Below are 21656 nucleotides of genomic sequence, written 5' to 3'. Positions count from 1 at the left end.
TACAGGCCAGAAGAGGGCACCAGACTTCATTGTAGATGGTTGTGAGCCTCCATGTGGATGCGGGAAATTGAACTCAGGACCTCTGGAAGAATAGCCAGTGCTCTTAACCTTTGAGCCATCTCTCCAGCCCCTGTTCCAGCTTTTTCTTTGCTTCTTTTCTCCCCTCTCCCTCCTTCCCTCCCTCCTTATTTTAATCATGGAGGGGTGGTGCATGTGTGCCATGGTGCGTATATGTAGATCAGAGAGCAACTTTGAGGAGTCAGTTTTCTCCTACCTTTACGTGGGTTCTAAAAATGGATCTCTGGTCATCAAGCTTGCACAGAAAGCTCCTTTACCTGTTGAACCATCTCATTAGCTCCTTTTTTATTGTCTGCTGAAAAATTGCTCTGACTTGTGTGTAAAACCTATGAGTTCTCCTTTGCTTACTGCTTCAAGGTAAACATAAATTGTCTACCTCTTGGTTCTGCTTTCAGTAAAAGTTACCCTCTTGTGGAGCAGTGGTGGCACATGCCTTTAATCCCAGCACTCAAGCAGAAGCAGGAGGATCTCTGTGTGTTCAAGACCAGCCTGGCCTACAGAATAATTTCCAGGATAGCCAAGGCTACCCAGAGAAATCCTCTCTCAAAAAACAAAACAAAAAACAAAGTTACCCTCTTTACTATGTGTATGTAGACAACTTGATTCTGTCATAGGACCCAAGTTGCCTTCATTCTGGGTACGGTAGAAGAGGCCCAATTTCAACCTCCCAGTTTACAGAGTGCTCTAAATAAAGCTAATACTTAATTTACATTTGACTCTTTGGGGGTCGGGATCGAAACAGGGTTTCTCTGTGTAGCCTTGGCTGTCTTGGAACTCACTGTGTAGAACAGGCTGGTCTAGAACGCAGAGATCCACCTGCCTCTGCCTCCCAAGTGCTGAGGTTAAAGGTGTATGCTGCCACCACCTGGCTTTGATCCTAATTTTATAGTGGAAAATTAGGAGTAAGATTTGAATACTACGCCTTTCTTTAATATGTTTAACAGAAGTGTCTAGCAAAAAAACACTACGAAACAATACAAATAATAAACAAATATACATTCATATTTGAAGATTCCTCCCTGATAATATAATTAGTGCATGGTGGCATCTGTAATTCTAGCACTTGAAAGACCTGAAGTAGAGGGCGTAGAGAGATGGCTCAGTGGTTAAGAGCACTGTCTGTTCTTCAAGAGGTCATGAGTTCAATTCTCAGAAACCACATGGGGGCTCACAACCATCCGTATTGGGACCTGATGCCCTCTCCAGGCCTTCAGGTGTACACACAGATAGAGCGCTCACATATGTAATATAAGTAAATCTTTTTAAAAAAAGACCTGAATAGAAAGATAACAAATTGCAGATTAGCCTGGAATACATAATGAATTCCAGATACCCTACAAAATAAAACAAACCCTGTATCAAAAGGTAAGTAAATGGCTGGGGCTGGAGAGAGGCCTGGGTGGTCAAGAGCACTGTGGCTCTGGAGAGAGGGCTGGACCCAAGTGCATCTCCTAGCACGCATGCCTCACAGCCAGTTGGAAGGATCGGGTGCCTTCTGGCCTCTGACCACTAGATATGAACATGGTACATAGGCAGAAAGGCAAGCCACTAATACACATACTCACTAGAGTCTTCACCATTTCGTTGTCATTTGTCACTGGGGCTGCTCCAGCCTCTCCTCACCCTGTCTGCCTTCTGCCCGATGCCACAGCAGCTTGCCGTGGGGACTTAGTACTCACACTTGCAAAGCTTGACAAGTCTTGCTTAATTGCCCTACAGAACCTTCCAGTCAGAATTATAGGGATGCTTCAAATTGGTTTTGTGCCTGTCACTATAACTTTTAAAAAAGATGTATTTATTATTATGTATACAGTGCTCTGCCTGCATGTACACCTGCAGGCCAGATGAGGGCATCAGATCACAGTATAGATGGTTGTGAGCCACCATGTGGTTGCTGGGAATTGAACTCATGACCTCTGGAAGAGCAGTCAGTGCCCTTAACTGCTGAGCCATCTCTCCAGCCCTGGGCCACTATAACTTAAAATAATCATATCTTAGAAATCTGTCTAGTGGCAGATGAATTATTAGTCATCTTGCCCTCTCACTAAACTTAGGCATGTCTTATTTTAGATAGGGTATAGCTTTTATCTACTGAACCCTATAAAAACATTTTTAAGACAGTATTAGTTCTCTGCGAGAGGATAACCAGTGACACAGTTTAAACCCCATGAAATTAAGCCAAACCAAACAACTAAGAGCTCTTATTCTCTTTGCAGGAGACACCTGAAAAATAGTACTAGTATTCCTCTTGCCTGCTTTGTCAAAGTTCTAATAACTTGTTCCCGCATCCCCCAAAACATTTCCTTTCTGAACAGGTGACCTCAAAATCACATGGTTGGTTTTGTTTTTTGCAGCAATTGGTGCTGAAAATCCTGAAAAAATAGATGAAAATTCAGACAAAGAGGCAGAAGTAGAAGAACCTTCTGAGAGGACAAAAGTCCACATAACAGCTAAAGTAGAAGAGGAGCAGGATCTGAAAGTACGCACATTTGCAGGATCTAAGGCGGGGGGGGGGGGGGGGGGGTGCGTGTCTGTCTGTCTGTCTGTCTGTCTCGGGGGTAGGGTGAGGGAGGTTTGCTTTACAGCTGAGGCTGGCCTGAAATTTAGGCTACTCCTGGCTCAAGTCTCCCAAGTGCCAGGATTATAGGCTCAGCTGTTAAATTATTACTAACTGCTGCTAGCAAATCATAGGCTTTTCTATGTACAAACCTAAGATTTTCGCTTTGTTAGGTTAAAAGACTTCATTTAAGGATTAGAATAAGAACTTTGATGCTGAGAAATTATGTGAAAATTGTAAATTTTATTTCCTTTGAAATTAAGCCTTTGCTGGAAAGAATCTACAACTATAAGCTTCTCTCATTTGCAAGTACTAAAGATACTAAAAGATTTAATTCCATTCCTGTGTGAAATACTTGTCTTTAAACAAAGACAAATTTGTTTGCAATTGCATTTGTAACCTCATAATGAAATTCCCTGGTGTCAGTAGGGCATTTATAGCCAGGACCCCATCAGATACCCTGAAATCTGAACTGTTTGAGTCTCCTCTGTAAAGCAAAACAGCTCTGTATATATTTGAGTGCACTTCCTCCATACAAACTAAGTCATCCTAGGCTGCTTGTAATACTTAATACTGCCAGGCGTGGTGGCACACACCTTTAATCCCAGCACTCGGGAGGCAGAGGCAGGTGGATCACTGTGAGTTCAAGGCCAGCCTGGTCTACAGAGTGAGTCCAGTACAGCCAAGGCTACACAGAGAAACCCTGTCTTGAAAAACAAAGCAAAACAAAACAAACAAACAAAAAAATTCAGCATGTAGCTCGTATAAGTAAGTGAAAATTTGGGAAATTCATGGTATTTTTCCCCTCAGCTATTTTGAGGTATAGTTGGCATCTTTATCCTATATAATAAGATGTTTTGTGTTGCATGGCCCTGGTGATCACCAGCTATAAGAATAAGGCCACCAGGATGCTCTCATGTTTAAAGCTTAGGCTTGTGTTGGGCAGACTCAGCTAGCTCATCTAAGAAAACCCAGTCCCTAGCCCTGCCCCACCGCGATAGGCCATGCCTATAGTCTTGTCTGTCTGCTGGGAGAAAGACCCTCCTCCTCTTCCCAGACTCTTTCCCTGCCAGGAAGTCCCACCTTCCACTTCCTGCTTGACTATTGGCTGCTGGGTTTTTTATTAAGGCCAATCAGAATGCCTTGGGGAAGTGAGGAAAGACAGGGCCACACCTTCATGTATACACCCCAACAGTTTAGTTTTTTATATGTTATATATAGTGATATTATTACAAAACCTGCTAGTAAGTTGTTACCTCACAACTTTTTCTTTGGTATAGGAGTATTAGAATGTTTTGATCTCAGCCGGGCGTGGTGGCGCATGCCTTTAATCCCAGCACTCGGGAGGCAGAGGCAGGCAGATCGCTGTGAGTTCGAGGCCAGCCTGGTCTACAAAGTGAGTCCAGGATGGCCAAGGCTACACAGAGAAACCCTGTCTCGAAAAACCAAAAAAAAAAAAAAAAAAAAAAGAATGTTTTGATCTCTGAATGATTTTCAGCTATATAATACGGTATTGTTAACTATAGTCATGGTATGGTAGATTAGATCCCCAGTGTTGGGTGAAATTTCTATTCCTAGACCAGTGTTTTCCTTATTGATCCACCCTCTCACAACCACCATTTTGACATTCTCTTCATGTAAATTTGATTTTTTTTTAAAGATTAGTCTCTCTGTTCAGCTGTTGAAGTCCATGCGTGTCGTTTGAGTGCATTGTAAGAGTATGAGTAGCCAAGCATTTTTATTCATTATCTGTGAATTTTATTATAAATCAGAAGTCTGAATATAACCAGCTACAGTTATTTGTATATGCAGACAGTAAAATTCCTACTATCTGTAATAGCAAATGGACTACTTGATATAGTATAGGAAGAATTGTTGGTTTTCTGGCTTTAATTTTTCTGTTCTCTATTACAGTTTCAAATCGGAGAACTGGCAAATACCCTGACAAGTAAATTTGAATTCCTAGGGATTAACAGACAATCCATCTCCAACTTCCATATGCTGCTCTTACAGACTGAGGTAATGCAGCTGGTTTGATGTAAATGGCATTTTGTTGTTTGATTTTTTTTTTTTTTTTTTTTTAACTTGTAGCCACAGCTGGCATGGAGCTCACTGTACAGAGAAGGATTGCCTCGAGCTCAGAGATCGTTCTATCTCTGGCTCTAACCCTGAGTTCTGAGATTACAGGCTGCGCAGCTACACCACCCTCAGCATATTTACATTTATAAACGTTTCCTTTTTATTCGTGTCTCTGTGTTGCTGTATGTGTTCAGATGCCCGAAGAGGCCAGATCCCTGGAAGCTAAAGTGAACGGATTCGTGAGGTGCCTGGCATGGGTGCCGGGGGTGGAAGATGGCTTAACTGCCAAGCCAACTCTCAAGCCCCTGGGTTTTTGGTTTTGTTTTGTTTAAAATTTATTTATTAAGCCAGGTGTGGTGGCACACACCTATAATCCCAGCACTCGGGAGGTAGAGGCAGCCAGATTGTTGTGAGTTCGAGACCAACCTGGTCTACAAAGTGAGTCTAACACAGCCAAGACAACACAGAGAAACCTTGTCTTGAAAAACAAAAACAAAACCAACAAACAAAAAAAAAAGATTATTTATTTGTACAGTATTTTGCCTGATGTGTGCCTGCAAGCCAGAACAGGGCACCAGATTCCATTATAGATGATTATGAGCCACCATGTGGCTTCTGGGAATTGAACGCAAGACCTTTGGAGGAACAACCAGTGCTCTTAACTTGTGAGCCATCTCTCCAGTGCCCCCTATTTTGTTGTTAATGTATGTGTGGTATTCATGTATGTGTGTCTGTGCATTTGTGTGTGTGGTATTCATGTATGTGTGTTTGTGCGTTTGTGTGTGTGGTATTCATGTATGTGTGTCTGTGCATTTGCGTGGTATTCATGTATGTGTGTCTGTGCATTTGTGTGTGCTTGCAAGTGAAGGTGCAGACTGAATATAAAGAACCTTTCCCCACTGCATTGCCCCTTGTTTGCTGAGGCACCATCTCTCAGTTGAATCCAGAGCTTGTCAATACAGCTGATAGCTGATCTGTCTGGCCTGTTTGCTTAGGGTATTCCCTGTGGTCACTTTGTGAGTGTTGTGATTACAGGGGAACCATGGTGCTTGCCTGGCTTGTATGTGTGATCTGGGGGTCTTGACCCCTTGTCCTGATACTTATGGCAAACACTCTAATCACCAAGCTATCGCCATAACTCATAAATGGTGTTTGAATGGCATTCTGTGGTAGGAATGCGTTTTGTGGCTGGGCAGTGGTGGTGCATGCTTTCAGTCCCAGCACTTGGGAGGCAGAGGCAGGTGGGTCTCTTAATTTTGAGGCAGCCAGGGCTGTAAAGATAAACCGTGCCTCAAACAAACGAGCCCCCTAAAGAAGAGTGTGTTTTATGGCCTGGGAAAATGTTGCAGACGGTAAGAACGCTAGCGCAAAAGCTAGCGGACCTTCGCTCGAGTCCCCGAACTCGTGAGGTGGGAGGTGCGGCCATCATACACACACACAAAAGACACACACCTCAACTATAGTAAGAAGTAATTTTATTATGGAAGACTTGATACTGGGTCTCTCTGCAGTCCTACTGTCTTCAGACTCACAGAGAGCCTCCTGCTTCTGTTGGGACTGAAGGCTTTTACCACCACTCCAGCTTTAAATAATTTTTTTAAAATGTGTTTTACAATTTTAACTCTGATTTCCTTTTTAACTAACTATAAGCCCCAGACAGTAACACTTTATCAAGACAAATACCACCTTAACAGACATACTTTTTAATTAAGGTGAGATTTCTTCACATCCTGGTCTGCTCTTCTATTTGAGCAGAGACACAGTCTTGGAATGCCCTTTACCTCTGTTTGCTGACACAAGTCTTAATTCTCTGTTGATTCTAGACTCGAATTGCAGACTGGCGAGAAGGGGCTCTTAATGGAAATTACCTAAAACGAAAACTTCAGGATGCTGCAGAACAGCTAAAACAGTATGAAATAAACGCCACTCCTAAAGGCTGGTCCTGCCACTGGGACAGGTACGCACTCTTCTCCCCTTCTCACCTTTCACCTTTGACATCTCAGACATGATTTGTGATCACCACCACCTGACGCCATGACAGCCTGTCTGGAGACTGAGAGCAGCTGCAGTTAGCGGTGCTGGCAGGCAGAGCACTGCAAGCAGAGGCTGGCCAGCCACACATTTGGAAAAACAAAGCAGTGTTTAAAAGTGTTCCATGTAACGGATTTTTTCCCAAGATTGGACAAAGCCGGTTTTTACTCTCCAGAGTGTTGCACGGAGTAGGGCGGGCTTGGGGGTTAAGCGCATGCGAGAGCTCTGTGCGCTTTACAGGACCTCTGGAAGCAACTACTCCTGATTAACCTCGGTGAAGTTCAGGAAAACTTCGTGACTGAAGATGTGAATGAAGAACAAGATTACTATCCTCTGCCAGCAGGTCAGATGAAAACATTTCTTTTTATATTTGGCTTTTCTTGATTTTTTTTTTCGTTATTTGAAATCTTTGCTCTTTTATTTTTCAGCTCCCAGATCCTCTCCCTCTCTTTAGCTTTCACTGTGTTTGATATCAAGAATTTGAAATGAATTCCACGGTCCAAGAGGGGAAGAGTCACCTTTCACTTCGATGTTCTCTTCTTTGGAAGGGAAATTAGTGTTCTAGGCAATCGAGTCCCTTCATTAATAAAACCTGGAACCCGGTTATGCATTGGCAAAAACAAAAAGAACAAAAGAAAAGACATGATTTCTAAGTCATCCGTTGGAGAGGGCTAAGGGCTGTATTCACAGAGCTGCTGGCAGTGCAAATAGCTTTGAATCATCCTGGGTTCTTCATCCTCAATTGTCAAAGCTCTTTGTTGCCTTTGTGAATAGCAGTCCACAAGAAGAGGTTCGTCCCTGTGAGAGCAGACTGCTTGCTGTCCTGGGACAGGACCAAACGGTAGTGTCTCTGTAGGAGAACAGATTTTAAAACATGTGTTTTCTTTCTTGTAATTTAGGGATCATAGACGATATTTCTATGTAAACGAACAGTCGGGCGAGTCTCAGTGGGAATTCCCAGATGGTGAGGAGGAGGAAGAAGGCCAAGCACAGGAAGCTAGAAATGAGGGTCTTCCTAAGCCGACCGCCAAAGACAAAACCTGCACTGATGCAAACGCTCCCGAAGCCTCTGAGAATTCCACAGGTGAGACAGTTGCGTCTAGTTGAACAGCGATTGTAGAGAAAAAGAGTATCAATCTCTATTATAGGACAGCTTTAGGAGTAACATACGCTAGTAAACATACGATGTTACACTGAAAGGAATTAAGTCAGTGACTAGTGAGAAATCCAAGGAATGTGTATCGGGAGTCTGCCATCAAAATAAAAAAACCACAAAATACAGAGCCGGGCGTGGTGTCGCACGCCTTTAATCCCAGTACTCGGGAGGCAGAGGCAGGTGGATGGATGTGAGTTCGAGGCCAGCCTGGTCTACAAAATGAGTCCAGGACGGCCAAGGCTACACAGAGAAACCCTGTCTCGAAACAAAAAAGCTGGGTGGTAGCGGCGCACATTTTTAATCCCAGCACTTGGGAGGCAGAGGCCCCTGTGAGTTCGGGGCCAGCCTGGTCTACAAAGGAAGTCCAGGACAGTCAGGGCTGTTACACAGAGAAACCTGTCTCAAAAACAAAAACAAATCTGCATTAAGTTTAAAAATAAAAGATAACTATACTGTTATATCACAGAGAAAGCTGTAGATACACAAAAACGGGAATGGCCCACAGGGAACTGGGTAGTTGGGTTGTCAGGGTACGTGTGGTACAAGAAGGGTGGTTCTTCTTTTCCTTTTTCTTTCTTTTTTTAATTAAACTTTATTTTATGTGCATTGGTGTCAGATCCCCTGGAACTGGAGTTACAGATAGCTGTGAGCTGCCATGTGGGTGCTGGGAATTGAACCTGGGTCCTTTGGAAGAGCAGGCAGTGCTCTTAACCCCCGAGCCATCTCTCCAGCCCTGTTCTTCATTTTCTACCACTTGGTTTATTGGCGTTTTGGCTTCCTTTCTGAATTTCACTAGTCTTCCATGTATTCCTGAAACAAATCAAAATGATAGGAAGAAAGCCTATAAAAGTACAATTTATTCTATCTGTCAGTGATATTTTTAGATAAGATGATCAGAAATGGATAAAACTTCCCATTTAGGATGCTCCTACAGGAATTGTAGTGTTTTGTGGGTTTTTGTTTTTTCCTGTCTGTACATGCACAAACTGAGACCAGAGACCAAAGACCAAGTAGCCTTACATTTCATTCCTCTGTGGCCATACACGTTATTTTCTGAAATGCTCACTGAGACATTGGGGCACCTCGATGAGGTTTAAATTCCCGGACTATCTGCTCCCAGTGACCCACCTTCTCTGCTGAGATCCCAAGCAGGCGCCCCACACATGCCTCTCCCTGCTTTTTTTCGTTTAGTTGGTTTTGTTTGTTTTTGGTTTTTGTTTTTCTTTTCTTTTTTGGGCGGAGGGGTGTTCCGAGATAGGGTTTCTCTGTGTAGCCCTGACTGTCCTGGACTCATTTTGTAGACCAGGCTGGCCTCAAACTTACAGTGATCCTCCTGCCTCTGCCTCCCAACTGCTGGGATTAAAGGCGTGCGCCACCACCCCCAGCTGGTTTTTGGCTTTTTAAAGACAGGGTTTCTTTATGTAGCCTTGGCTGTTCTGTACTGTGCCTCCCCGAGTGCTGGGAGTACTAGCATGTGCCATAGTGCCCGGTTCTCTCCCCATTCAAAAAATTTTTTAGATTTATTTATTTTATGTATGAGTATTCTATCTGTATGTACACTTGCCCACCAGAAGAAGGCAGCAGATCTCATTATAGATGGTTGTGAGCCACCATGTGGTTGCTGGGAATTGAACTCAGGACCTCCGGAAGAGCAGACAGTGTTCTTAACCTCTGAGCCATCTCTCCAGCCCTCTCCCCACTTTTCCCCCCAAGACAGCATTTCCTCTGTGTGTACCCCTGGCTGTCCTGGATTCCCTTTGAAGACCAGGCTTTCCTTGAACTCACAGAGATCAGCCTGCCTCCCACGTGCTGGGATTACAGGTGTGAGCTACCTCGTCCAGCTCCTCTCCTTTAGTTTTTGTTTGTTTGGTTGGTTGGTTGGGTTTTTTGTTTTGTTTTGTTTTTTGAGACTGGGTTTCTCTTTGTTATCTTGACTGTCCCGGACTCGGTTTATAGACGAAGCTGGCCTAGAAATCACAGTGATCCGCCTGCCTCTGCCTCCCGAGTGCTGGGATTACAGGCATTTTTCCACCACGCCTAGCTCCTCTCCCCACTTTTAAGACAGCGTCTCCCTGTGTAGTCCTCAATGGTCTAGTACTTGCTATGTAGACCAGGCTACCCTCAAACAGAGATCCTCCCAAGTGCTGGGCAGGCTGCAGCAGCACACAGATTTTTGTTTTTAAAGCATAGTTGCTAAAAACCGACTTCAGGTTGTCAAACTTGCCTAATACATGACTTTGCACTTTGTGTCTGCCCCTCAATGCCACATACATTCCTCAGAATCTACAAATGATTGTGAGCTGCCATGTAGGTTCTAGGACTCATGTCCAGGAGGGAATGACTATCCAGGAAGACTGTCCAGGGCTCTCAGCCATCTCTCCAGGGCGGCCTCCCGCCATCTAAATACATGAATGGGCTTTCATAGCTCTGTCCTGAAATCTAATTAGCTGTTCAGAAGAGTCACATAGTTGGACAACTTATTTTATTTTATTTTTTAATTTATTTTGGTTTTTTGAGGCACGGTCTTTCTGTAGCCTTTGCTGTCCTGGACTCACTTTGTAGACCAGGGTTGCCTCGAACTCACAGAGAGCTGCCTGCCTCTGCCTCCTCGAGTGCTGGGATTACAGGCGTGCGCCACCACACCCATCAGTTGGATAATTTATAAAAGAAAATAATTTTTTTGCCAAGTCTTAGGGTTTTTCTCCTTTTTTTGTTTTTTTCCTTCCTCTTTCTCTTTTTTTTTTTTTTTTTTTTTTTTTTAGTGGTACTGGGAATTAAACCTAGGATTTGCACATATTCCTACTATTACTTAGCTGTGTTCCCAGATTGTTTTTGGCAAGACACCACTCTGTAAACCAGGTTTTGGCCTTAAACATGTGGGTCTCCTCCAATTATAGGCTCATGCTGCCAGGAGACTTGTAGCAAAGCCCCATCTCAAAAAAAAGAAAGAAGGAAAAAAAGACTGTTAGCTGTTTGTTATAGTGTCATTTAGAGGCAAGAAGGCTCTGTGTGTGTGTGTGTGTGTGTGTGTGTGTGTGTGTACACATATACATGTGTGTGTGTGTGTGTGTGTGTGTGTGTGTGTATATATATATATTATCAATGAAATTACTAAGGTAATGCCATCCTGTTTGTTCCAGTGTTATTTTGTGTCTGCCTGGCCACTTCTCAGCCTTCCATACCAAACAGCCACATTCACCTGGCAACACTTCTGGGCCTGTTTGTGACTATGGCTATTTCAGACATACTGTGCAGCGTCTGGAAGATTACTTCAGCCTTGCAAAGAAAGCAGATGTTAACTTACTAGGCTGCTGTTTTAAATCCCTCACTAATGTAACCTCCAGCACTGATGTTATTATGGCTTTGTCTTTTAAAATGCTGTGCCCCTCATCTTCAGCACCAAGACACTTTGCAGAGGTGCAAGCCTTTAATCCCACATTCAGGATGGCAGAGGCAGTCGGATCTTTGTGAGTTCAAGGCTGGCTAGGTCTACAACAAAGTGAGTCTAAGACAGCCAGGGCTATACAGAAAAACCCTGTCTGGAAAAAGAAAAAGAGAAAAGAACTCAGATTTTTCAATTGGTCTAATCCACATAGTTGACTGCCTTTTACATTCCTGATGAACTGGTTACGTAGATCATTTCATTAGCATTCAAGAGACTGAGGCAGGAAGAGTGGGAATTTGAAGACGGCCTGGTGGACCCCCTTCCCCACACCAACCATTTCCAGTGCTCTTGCTCCTGTCAAAAAATTTGGAATCATGTCCCAAATGATTTTGTCAATATTGTTTAGTAGCAGGCTGGAGAGATGGTTCAGAAGTTAAGAGCACAGGCTGCTCTTCCAGGGGTCCTGAGCTCAACTCTCTGTAACCACACAGCGGCTCACGACCATCTATGAGATGTGGTGTTCTATTCTGGTGTGCAGGTGTACATGTAGGCAAAAACACTTTACATAGTCAGTAGACAAATGGTAAAAACAACAGCAACAACAACACATTGCTGAGTAGCCTAGATAACATCAAACTGACTAAAATTAAAAGCCAAAGATTATAGTGATAATTACAGTACAGCAGGAGGAAGGAGGTGTGCTCTGTATCACACTTCTGACGTGAGTGACAAATACTTCTAATAACAGGTTAGGGCTTATTTTTTGTTTGTTTAGTTGATAATGAACTGAGGCTTGCTTTTGGTTCTACGTAGAAGGTTTCATTCCTGACTACTCCCCTGTCTTGGTGTTTTGAGACAGACCCCAGGCTGTTCTCAAACTCCCTGTGTAGACAAGAAAAGTATGACTTCTGTTCCTCGTGCCCTCCACCTTTAAGGTGTCGAGATTACAGGTATACACCCCCACTGTGACTGCGTCACCTCACGTTTATACATCCCTAACTGAGTACTGTACAATTAACAGTGTTGTGGGTTTTAAAAAGCACTTTAATGTCAAGCATTAAGTTGTTTTATCCTATTGGTGACAGACACAGTTGGTGCTGCATGAGAAAAGGTAAACCTTGAGCCATTCTTACAGCAAAAGTTGAAACTGTAGAAAGACTGACTTTTACATTCCTGATGAACTTAGTCTAGATCAAATCCAAATCTTATATCAGCAGGAGATTTAATATGTACATGTTTTTGTTGATACAGTAGTGATAAAAAATTGCCCTTTTTGTTGTTTTGGGTTTTTTTGACACGGTTTCTCTGTGTAGCCCTGGCTGTCCTGGACTCACTATGTAGACCAGGCTGGCCTCCAACTCACAGTTTTGCCTGCCTCTGCCTCCCGAGTACTGGGATTAAAGACGTGTGCCAAGACACCTGACCCTAAAACCTATCTTTTATAAAAAGAAAAATGGGGGTGTTATCAAAATGGCCCTTTGGGTAAAAGTGCTTGCTGCCAAACCCGATGACCTGAATTCAGCTCACAGGACCTACATGCTGGAAGGAGAGAACTGACTTTTTCAATCATAAATACACATACATACATAAAATTTTTTTAAAAGAAAAATTAGTCTGGAGGTATTAGCACAGTAATAGTGTGTGCTTAGCATTGTGAGGCTTCCAGGGTTAGTCCCTAGCACCACCCCCCAAAAGACAACAGAAACAAAAGGTAATATGCCATAAGGAGTCAAGTAACTTTTTATTAAAAAAAAATTTTAGGAGTAGTTATTTATACAGTATTCTGCCTGCATTTATGCCTAAACACCAGAAGAAGGCACCAGATCTCATGCACCACCGTGTGGTTGCTGGGAATTGAACTCAGGACCTCTGGAAGAGCAACCAGTGCTCTTAACCTCTGAGCCGTCTCTAAGGTTGATTTTATTCATTTTTAGTCCTTCCTTATTGTTTCAGTGTATAGTAAGCATTCTCCCTGAAGGTAAGGTGATACTTTTTCATGGTGAGTAAAGTGTGACTACCTACCTAAGGGAAACAGTCCCAGCACTGGGGAGGCAGAGGCAGGTGGATCTCTGTAAGTTCGAGGCCAGCCTGGTCTACAAAGCTGTCTAGGACAGCCAAGGCTGCACAGAGAAACCATGTCTCAAAAAAGCCAAAAAATATTCAAATTTTTAGTACATAACAAAAGCTGTTGATAATTACCTTATTGGATTTCAGAACTGTGTGACTGTGAGAAACGATAGCTGGGTCAGCTTTATAAACAAGCAGAAGCGCCATTGCTATAGACAGCTGTGATGCTTAAACTGGGTTTATGTTTAGAGGTTTTGGTTTTAACTATATGTGTATGTGCCTGTGGAGGCCAGAAGGCGGCCTTGGATCCCTTAAACCATAGCCTTAACGAGCTTCTGAGAGCCACCTGATGTGGGTGCTGGCGTGTGAACCCTGATCCTCAGGATAGAATAGTAAGCCATCTTAGCTACGGAGCCATCTCCTCAGACGCTTTGCTTTTGAGACAGGGTCTCACTATGTATTTCAGGCTAGCTTAGACGCAGCTTCCCAGGTGTTAGCATTACTGGCTTGTGCCACATGCCAGCTAAAGTAGCTGTAACTTTTCTGTGCTTAAGATAACAAGAGAGTTATTGCTGGGCAGTGGTGCTGCACCCCTTTAATCCCAGCACTCCCAAGTTCCAGGACAGCCTGGTCTACATTTAGTTCTAGGATAGCCAGGGCTATAAAGAGAAACCCTATTTAGAAGAAACAAAAAACAAACCAAAAAGAATTAAATTATCAGCCGGGCATGGTGGTGCACACTTTGAATCCCAGCACATGGGAGGCAGAGGCAGGCGGATCGCTGTGAGTTCAAGGCCAGTGTTTGAGCACAATTTTATGTTTGAGCACTTGGGCTTCAAGTATTTGAATATTTACTTGTTGCTTAAATTTATCCAAGCTGTGGGGTGTGTGTAGTATGGTACCGTGTGTGTTTGGTTTGTCTTGTCTTTGTCTTTGTTTTTGTGTTTTCAGAAACAGGATCTCTGCGTTCTTAATACTCTGTACAGTATATTACCTGTCTGCTCCATCAAGGCTGACACAGTTCATTCGCCCTGTAGTAATGTAGTAGAAGAAAGTTTAATTCTTTTTTTTGTTTGTTTTGTTTTTTGAGACAGAGTTTCTCTGTGTAGCCTTTGCTGTCCTGGACTGGACTTGCTTTGTAGACCAGGTTGGCCTCGAACTCACAGCGACTCTTGTCTCTGCCTCCCAAGTGCTGGGATTAAAGGCATGTGCCACCAATGCCTAGCTGAAAGTTTAATTCTTAATTTAATAGTCTTTAGTGTACTTTATTTTATTGTCTTGGTATTCTGATGAAATCTTGATATACTATTTTATAATAAGATTTCTAGCCATATACATACTCTTTTTATAATCAGATTAGACTTTTCTGAAGTATTTTTGTCTGAAATTTGATACATAATTTATGTCACTTGATGCCAATATAAGAAAAAAATGAGCCATTTAAGTTCTTTTCTTTGTTTGTTTTTCAAGACAGGGTTTCTCTGTGTAGCCTTGGCCATACTGAGCTCGCTTTGTAGACCAGGCTGTCCTGTAACTCACAGAGATCCACCTGCCTCTGCCTTCCCGAGTGCTGGGATTACAGGTGTGTACCTCTGTGCCCTGCTGTGAATCGTCTTAATACTCTGTGTAATATATTACCTGTCTGCTCCATTTGCAAAGCCACTCTGAGAGCCCAGTGCTGTTGGCTGTTTGGATTTACCTCATCACGTGTCAAGTGTGGCCTTCTCCCTGAATAGAGCCTTGCCTGATGGAGCCTTCATTTAATCCAGTTCTGACAATAAATTTTGACAGGTGGTTGCACCTGGATATTTACTCTATAGAAGTGAGATTTTCGGTTTCTAAAGGTCTTAAACCCCTACTTCACCAGGAATTCTTACGTACATAGGAAGTGCTAGGCTAGGAGCCAGAGCTGACTGCCTAGCTCTGCCCCAGTAGCTTTCTTAGCCCAAGGTCAGTCAGTGCCTGCCTGGGTTTCATTACCTCTAAAATGAGGAAATTGAACTAGATGATTTCTCACGTTTCTTCTACTCCTAAATTCTATGATTTTTAGGGAGAAAATCCCCTCAACATTCCTGGGATATGTATCTAATATCCCATATATTGTGAGACACCCCTATTGACGATAAAGAGGGATGGGGAAGGCTTCAAGTAAGTATATCCTCCATTTTCTCTAATCTTTAAAAAGCTCTGCCCAGCAGTGACCCTGCAGTGTTCAGTGGTAGTGTTGGTGACATTTCAGAACATTTAACATAGCCTTTCAGTTAGAATTTAACTCAAGCTAAAGCAACAACAGTTTTAAATCCTTTGCATCTCTGAACACTTTTTGTCCTAAATTTCCCTTAACTCATCACAAAAATAAAAATCACCTTCCCTTTGCAAAGGTAATATACAGACATTAAAAAAAAAGAAAAGAAAAAGAAAAACGGAACGAGAGTCCACAGTCACTAGCGTCTTTCAAATGCACTTTTAAGACAAGTTATATCCAGGTTAATCAAAATAAGTAGAGTTGTTATTGTTGTTGTTCTGACTGGGTTTTCACTGCAATCCCTACTTAACTAGCTCACTGAAAAGTAATAATAATATGGAACCAGTATTACAGATGTATGATTCTCTTCATTTTTTAAAGAATAAAAGACCCCCAGAGAATTGCTGCCTTCTCATATGTCGAAATAAATGTTTGAAAAAGAAATTCTATGGGCTGAACCTGTTAAGAACACATACCGCTTTGGCAGAGGACCTGAGTTTTATTCTCAGCACCTACTGTGGAGAGCTCACACCTGCCTGTAACTCCAGCCCCAGGGGAATCCATGACTTAGTGCCCTCTTCTGATCCTAAAGGGCTCCTGTACACACAGGCCCATACCTAAACACACACAGACACACACACACACACACAAGATCAATTTCCAAATTATAGAAGTAATTTCTAAGTTGAACTGCTTAGTGTTTCAGTGACATCAGCGGCTAGCTATGAGTCAAATTTTGATTTTGGGAAAGCTAGCTAGCTCCTGCTGTTTGAAACAACTATGCACATTTGTCCTAGGTTGGTGCTGATGTCTAGTCTACTGGTCAAGTGAACATTAGCATGAGTATTGGCTATGAAGGCTTTGGCCTAACTTGGTTCCCCTGACTACTGTCTTGTTTTCCAGGTTCTCTTTGTAAAGAATCGTTGTCTGGTCAGGTTTCTTCATCGCTCATGCCACTGACTCCATTCTGGACCCTCCTCCAGTCAAACGTGCCTGTGCTTCAACCTCCATTACCTCTGGAAATGCCACCGCCCCCGCCACCACCCCCAGAGTCTCCTCCCCCTCCGCCTCCGCCTCCCCCTCCCCCTCCTCCTTTAGAAGATGGTGAGATTCAGGAGGTAGAAATGGAGGATGAGGGAAGCGAGGAGCCCCCTGCCCCAGGAACAGAGGAGGACGCTCCTTTGAAACCTTCAACACAGACCACAGTTGTAAGCAGCCAGGTAATGCTGTCCTGCACACCCAGGGGTAACGGGATTTGGAGCATGATTGACACGCTTTACTTTAGAACGTATTTTGTAGGGCCTGTAATTGCTGACTAGGATGTTTGTGTTTCAGAATTCCTTTGATTCTACCACCTCTAGTCCTCCGTCCACTAAAGCCGTGAAGAGAAAGGCTGCGGAAATACTTAGCACCGCAGTGGTTCAGCGACCAGCGACTATTGGTAGTTCTCCTGTTCTCTACAGCCAGGCAGCCGCAGCCGCAGGTGAGCCGCACAGTGAAGATAGCATTTTCTTAATATCTCACTTGTTTCCAGCATTAGATGCTGTAAGTTGAAAAAGTTAGACTTTTGATTGAAAATACTATGTATAAGCTGGGCACATCTTTAATCCCAGCACTTGGGAGGTGGATCTCTGTGAGTTAAAGGCTGGCTTGGTCTACGGAGCAAGTTCCAGGACAGTCAGAGCTGTTACACAGAGAAACCCTGTCTCAAAAAACAAAAAGAAACAGACAATGCTATTTATATTTATTTCTCTGAGTTACTAAAAACTACCCTTATTCTTATCAAGAAAAAAACAATCTGGGCATGGTGTACACACCTTTAATCCCAGCCTTTAATCTGCAGAGCCAGCCAGATCCCTATGAGTTCCAGGCCAACTTGGACTACAAAGTGAGTCTGGGATAGCCAAGGCCACACAGAGAAACTCTGTCTCGAAAAACCAAAAAAAAAAAAGAAAGAAAAAAACCAAACAAACAAAAAACAGGGCCTCGTTGTGTGGGTCTAGCTGGCCTAGTGCTCATTTTGTGGGTCCTCCTCCAGGTGCAGGTGTGGAGGTGTGCTTCTGTGCCTTTGCATATGCCAGTTAGCTTTACATTGAAGTACCTTGTTCCAGGACAGCCAGGACTACACAAAATACCTATTCACCCCCCTTGGCTGTTCTGGAACTCTCTGTAGACCAGACTAACTTTGAACTCAGAGACCGGCCTGCCTCTGCCTCCCAAGTGCTGGCATCAAAGGTGTGTGCCACCATGCCCAGCTACAAAATGTAATATTTTGCTGCAGGCAAATATGGCTTAATTTTAAAGGAAAAAGTATATTGAAGTCATTTTGTGATTTAACTCCTAGTTTCCTTTTCTTTCTGTCTTGTTACAGTGTCCTTTTTATAGTAACATACTATGTTTCCTGTTAGGTCACCAAGCAATGGGGACTGCACCCCAGGCTGTCGGGATGGCACACCAAGCAGTATCAGTTAGCCATGCAGCAGCAGGAATGGGTCATCAGGCCAGAGGGATGAGCCTGCAGTCAAATTACCTTGGACTAGCAGCAGCACCTGCAATTATGAGTTATGCTGAATGTTCTGTCCCAATTGGAGTCACCACTCCATCACTGCAGCCAGCTCAGGCTCGAGGAACTCTGTCAGCGCCTGCTGTTGTAGAACCCCCACCACCTCCACCGCCTCCACCCACACCTACACCACCCCCGCCACCACCAGCTCCCAAAGTGCCACCACCGGAGAAGATGAGAAAAGGAAAGAAAGATAAGGTGAGTCTTCACTTTTTTTAAAAAAAAATTAGATGCCAGGTGCGGTGGTGCACACCTGTAATCCCAGCACTCAGGAGGCAGAGGCAGGCGGATCTCTGTAAGTTTGAGGCCAGCCTGGTGTATATAGTGAGTTCCAAGACAGCCCAGGCTATTCAGAGAAGCCCACCTCGCCTGGCTGCTACAGCAAGTACTCTTATCCATTAAGCCATCTCTCCTATCCCCTATTAGGAATTTTCATCCATGTATTAGTACATAATATATTTTGATTATATTCATATGTACCAACTTTTGTCTTCCTGCGCCCACTGATCCCCATTCTCCTCCCAAGTGGTCAACATTCTTTTGTTTGCTGCCACCCCCATGCGTGTGCATGCCAGCATACTTTCTACTTTTTGGTTTTTTCGAGACATGGTTTCTCTGTGTAGCCTTGGCCATCCTGGACTCACTTTGCAGACCAGGCTGGCCTCGAACTCACAGCAATCCGCCTGCCCCTGCCTCCCGAGTGCTGGGATTAAAGGCGTGCACCACCACGCCCGGCTTATACTTTCTACTTTTCTGTCTTCTTTGTTTATAACCCCCGGCTGTCCTGGAGCCCACTCTGTCCACTGGGTTAGCTTCCAGTTCAGAGATCCGTGTGCTTCTGCCTCTTCAGGACTCGGGTTAAAGGCATGCACCATTATGCCCACTATTATTACTAGTATTACTATAATGACCCACTGAGTTTTAGTTTATAGGGACATGAGCACTTTACCAGCATCTGCACCACCAAAAATTATGTCTCTTCCTCCTCCTTCAACTATTAACTGTATAAATGCTCAGGGAAGGGTGGGGCCCAGGAGCTCCTGCCCTGGTCCCTGACAGTCATTGATAGGCCCTGTAAGTTCAGGAGAGCAACAGCCATGTCATGCCAGAAGTCAGTGTACCACCTGCACGCCACTTACTGTCCTCCCTGCCAGTTCCATGCGCCATCCAATACAGTACCACAGTTATTCCTTGGTTTCAGGGCGAGATCTTGATCTCCAGTGTAAAGGGTCCATTGCCTTGTTCATGTATTGCATTCCTCTAATCTATGACTTTGTTTTAGGCAAAGAAAAGTAAAACCAAAATGCCATCTTTGGTAAAGAAGTGGCAGAGTATCCAGCGGGAGTTAGATGAAGAAGATAATTCCAGTTCCAGTGAAGAGGACCGGGAATCAACTGCACAGAAGCGAATTGAGGAATGGAAACAGCAGCAGCTGGTCAGGTAAAGGAAGTGACATCACAGAGCTGGGGGGTCAGGTAAAGGAAGTGCCATCACAGAGCTGGGGGGTCAGGTACAGGAAGTGACATCACAGAGCTGAGTGGTCAGGTAAAGGAAGTGCTGTCACAGAGCTGGGGGGGGGGTCAGGTAAAGGAAGTGACATCACAGAGCTGGGGGGTCAGGTAAAGGAAGTGCTGTCACAGCTGAGTGGTCAGGTAAAGGAAGCGCCGTCACAGAGCTGGGGGGTCAGGTAAAGGAAGTGACATCACAGCTGAGTGGTCAGGTAAAGGAAGTGCCGTCACAGAGCTGGGGGGTCAGGTAAAGGAAGCGCTGTCACAGAGCTGGGGTGGTTGTCTCAGAATGTTACAGTCTTCAGGTTACATCTTTCATGGAGAGGGAATGCACAGCTACTTGGCTGAGAAACTTGAGACATTTTCCTAGATGGATATTCAGTTAGAATTTTAGTTTCTAAAAAAAGTTCAGTTCTTTTTTTTTTTCTCTCTCTCTCTTTCCCCCGTGAGGTAATAACATGCATATTGTTTTCACAGTGGCATGGCAGAAAGAAATGCTAACTTTGAGGCCCTTCCTGAGGATTGGCGAGCAAGACTGAAGAGAAGGAAAATGGCTCCCAACACATAGTCTTAAGTTAATTTTTTGTTTTGTTTTGTTTTATGTTTAGAGTCTTAACCAGTTCTAAACTGTTGTCAGATGAACTGTAAATGTTAAAAGAAAGAACGTATACATTTCCTGGGCAAGAACATGTGCATACAAACTTGTCCGTTTATGAAGTGTAGTTTTTATGTTTGCTGAGGAGGAGGTGATTGGAATTGCTTTCACCTGGCTGTCTTTCTTCTCACACTGGCAAACTTAGCATGTTAGATATGAGTCAGACATGTGGGTCATGGGGCATGAAACCTGTACAGGACTCGCTGGCAAAGTGAAGGGCTTTCCTGCCTAGCAGAGGCTTGTTTAGATCCTAGTGTGGCACTCTCCCTACCTTCTACTCCAGAACAAGTGCAATTAAGAAGGCAGCTCTCTATCTATCCTACCTTGCTTGACCATCAGGATCTCTTTCTGACCTCAAGACTGCTGCCCCTGACATGTTGAGACCCGTGCTAGAAATACTAGCACACTCGTGGTGGCGGCAGCAGCAGCAGCAGCAGGTGTTGAGATCCTGGATTTTGAGAATCCCACCCCCACCCCCACCCAGTCTGTGGCAGCAAGTAAAATAAGCCACTGTGTGTATTGTCTTCGTTGTCTTCCCCACAGAAACTCACCTTCCTTCTGTGTGTGGATTTGGTCTCCATAAGGTTCCAGTATTTAAGAAGCAGTTCACTGTTGTGTACTTTCTGTTGTGTCAAAATCAGGAAAGGTCACTTTAAACTGAAGAAAAAAGCAAATTGTCTTAAAGCTGTTTGTATTTCTCCAGTTTCCGACATTGTAAGTTTGTATATATGCACTAATAAAGCTCTTTTTATACTTCTGGTCAGTTATCCTTTTGCTCTTCTAAGCATGTTACCCCAGTTACATAACCAGGACTTAGTGTGTGTCCTTTGTTTTTTAATTGCTGTAATCAGACAAGGGACAGAGCATACACTGATATTTGAACATCAGGAAAAAGTGGTATCTTGGGGGTATAGGAAAACAGTTTTTAAAAACAGGCCTCTCTAGACAAGATGGTGCCATGAGAATTCAGTTTCTGAAGCTTGTATCCTGTTAATAATAAAAGCTGATATCTGATCTACCTGAGTCCTGGAAACAATGTAATATAAACATTTTGGGGGAAAAGGTGCTTACGGCTTTTTAAAAATAAGTAATGCAAAACTGATTATGGAGAGTAAGTAGATACTTAAGATTATAATCACAATATTTAACCAAAGATTATAGTTTGGATTTTATTCTAGGATATTCCTATGCAGTTAAAATTTTTTACTTGTATTATTACAGTGTCTTAGATTTTATTTATCATGCGCTAATGTTGAGATGCCCGTTTTTGTACATAAAATTGTTTTGTAATTTGCATAGAGTAAATTTCTACAAATAAAGATGATCAACTGG

At 43.5% G+C, this 21656-nt stretch overlaps 1 protein-coding gene across 6 annotated transcripts in view; it reads left to right on the top strand.

The window, feature by feature from the left end:
* Positions 1 to 21656, top strand: part of FNBP4 (formin binding protein 4) — a 34685-nt gene extending 13029 nt beyond the window's left edge. The window contains exons 9-17 of one of the 6 annotated variants that reach the window (XM_084774776.1): positions 2433 to 2557; positions 4550 to 4654; positions 6538 to 6671; positions 7645 to 7829; positions 16502 to 16818; positions 16934 to 17081; positions 18007 to 18359; positions 19444 to 19601; positions 20147 to 21656. In XM_084774776.1, coding sequence (XP_084630902.1) covers positions 2433 to 2557; positions 4550 to 4654; positions 6538 to 6671; positions 7645 to 7829; positions 16502 to 16818; positions 16934 to 17081; positions 18007 to 18359; positions 19444 to 19601; positions 20147 to 20237 — 1616 coding nt within the window. In that variant the 3' untranslated portion in view covers positions 20238 to 21656. Of the gene's footprint in view, positions 1 to 2432; positions 2558 to 4549; positions 4655 to 6537; positions 6672 to 6985; positions 7830 to 15403; positions 15502 to 16501; positions 16819 to 16933; positions 17082 to 18006; positions 18360 to 19443; positions 19602 to 20146 lie in introns of those variants that run through there. The other 5 variants (XM_084774777.1, XR_014777715.1, XR_014777716.1 and 2 more) reach the window with 5 other exon arrangements.

This window comes from Acomys minous (assembly GCF_964271855.1).
Source record: "Acomys minous genome assembly, chromosome: 3".
Lineage (NCBI taxonomy): Eukaryota > Metazoa > Chordata > Mammalia > Rodentia > Muridae > Acomys > Acomys minous.
This window is presented reverse-complemented; position numbering and strand designations above follow the sequence as displayed.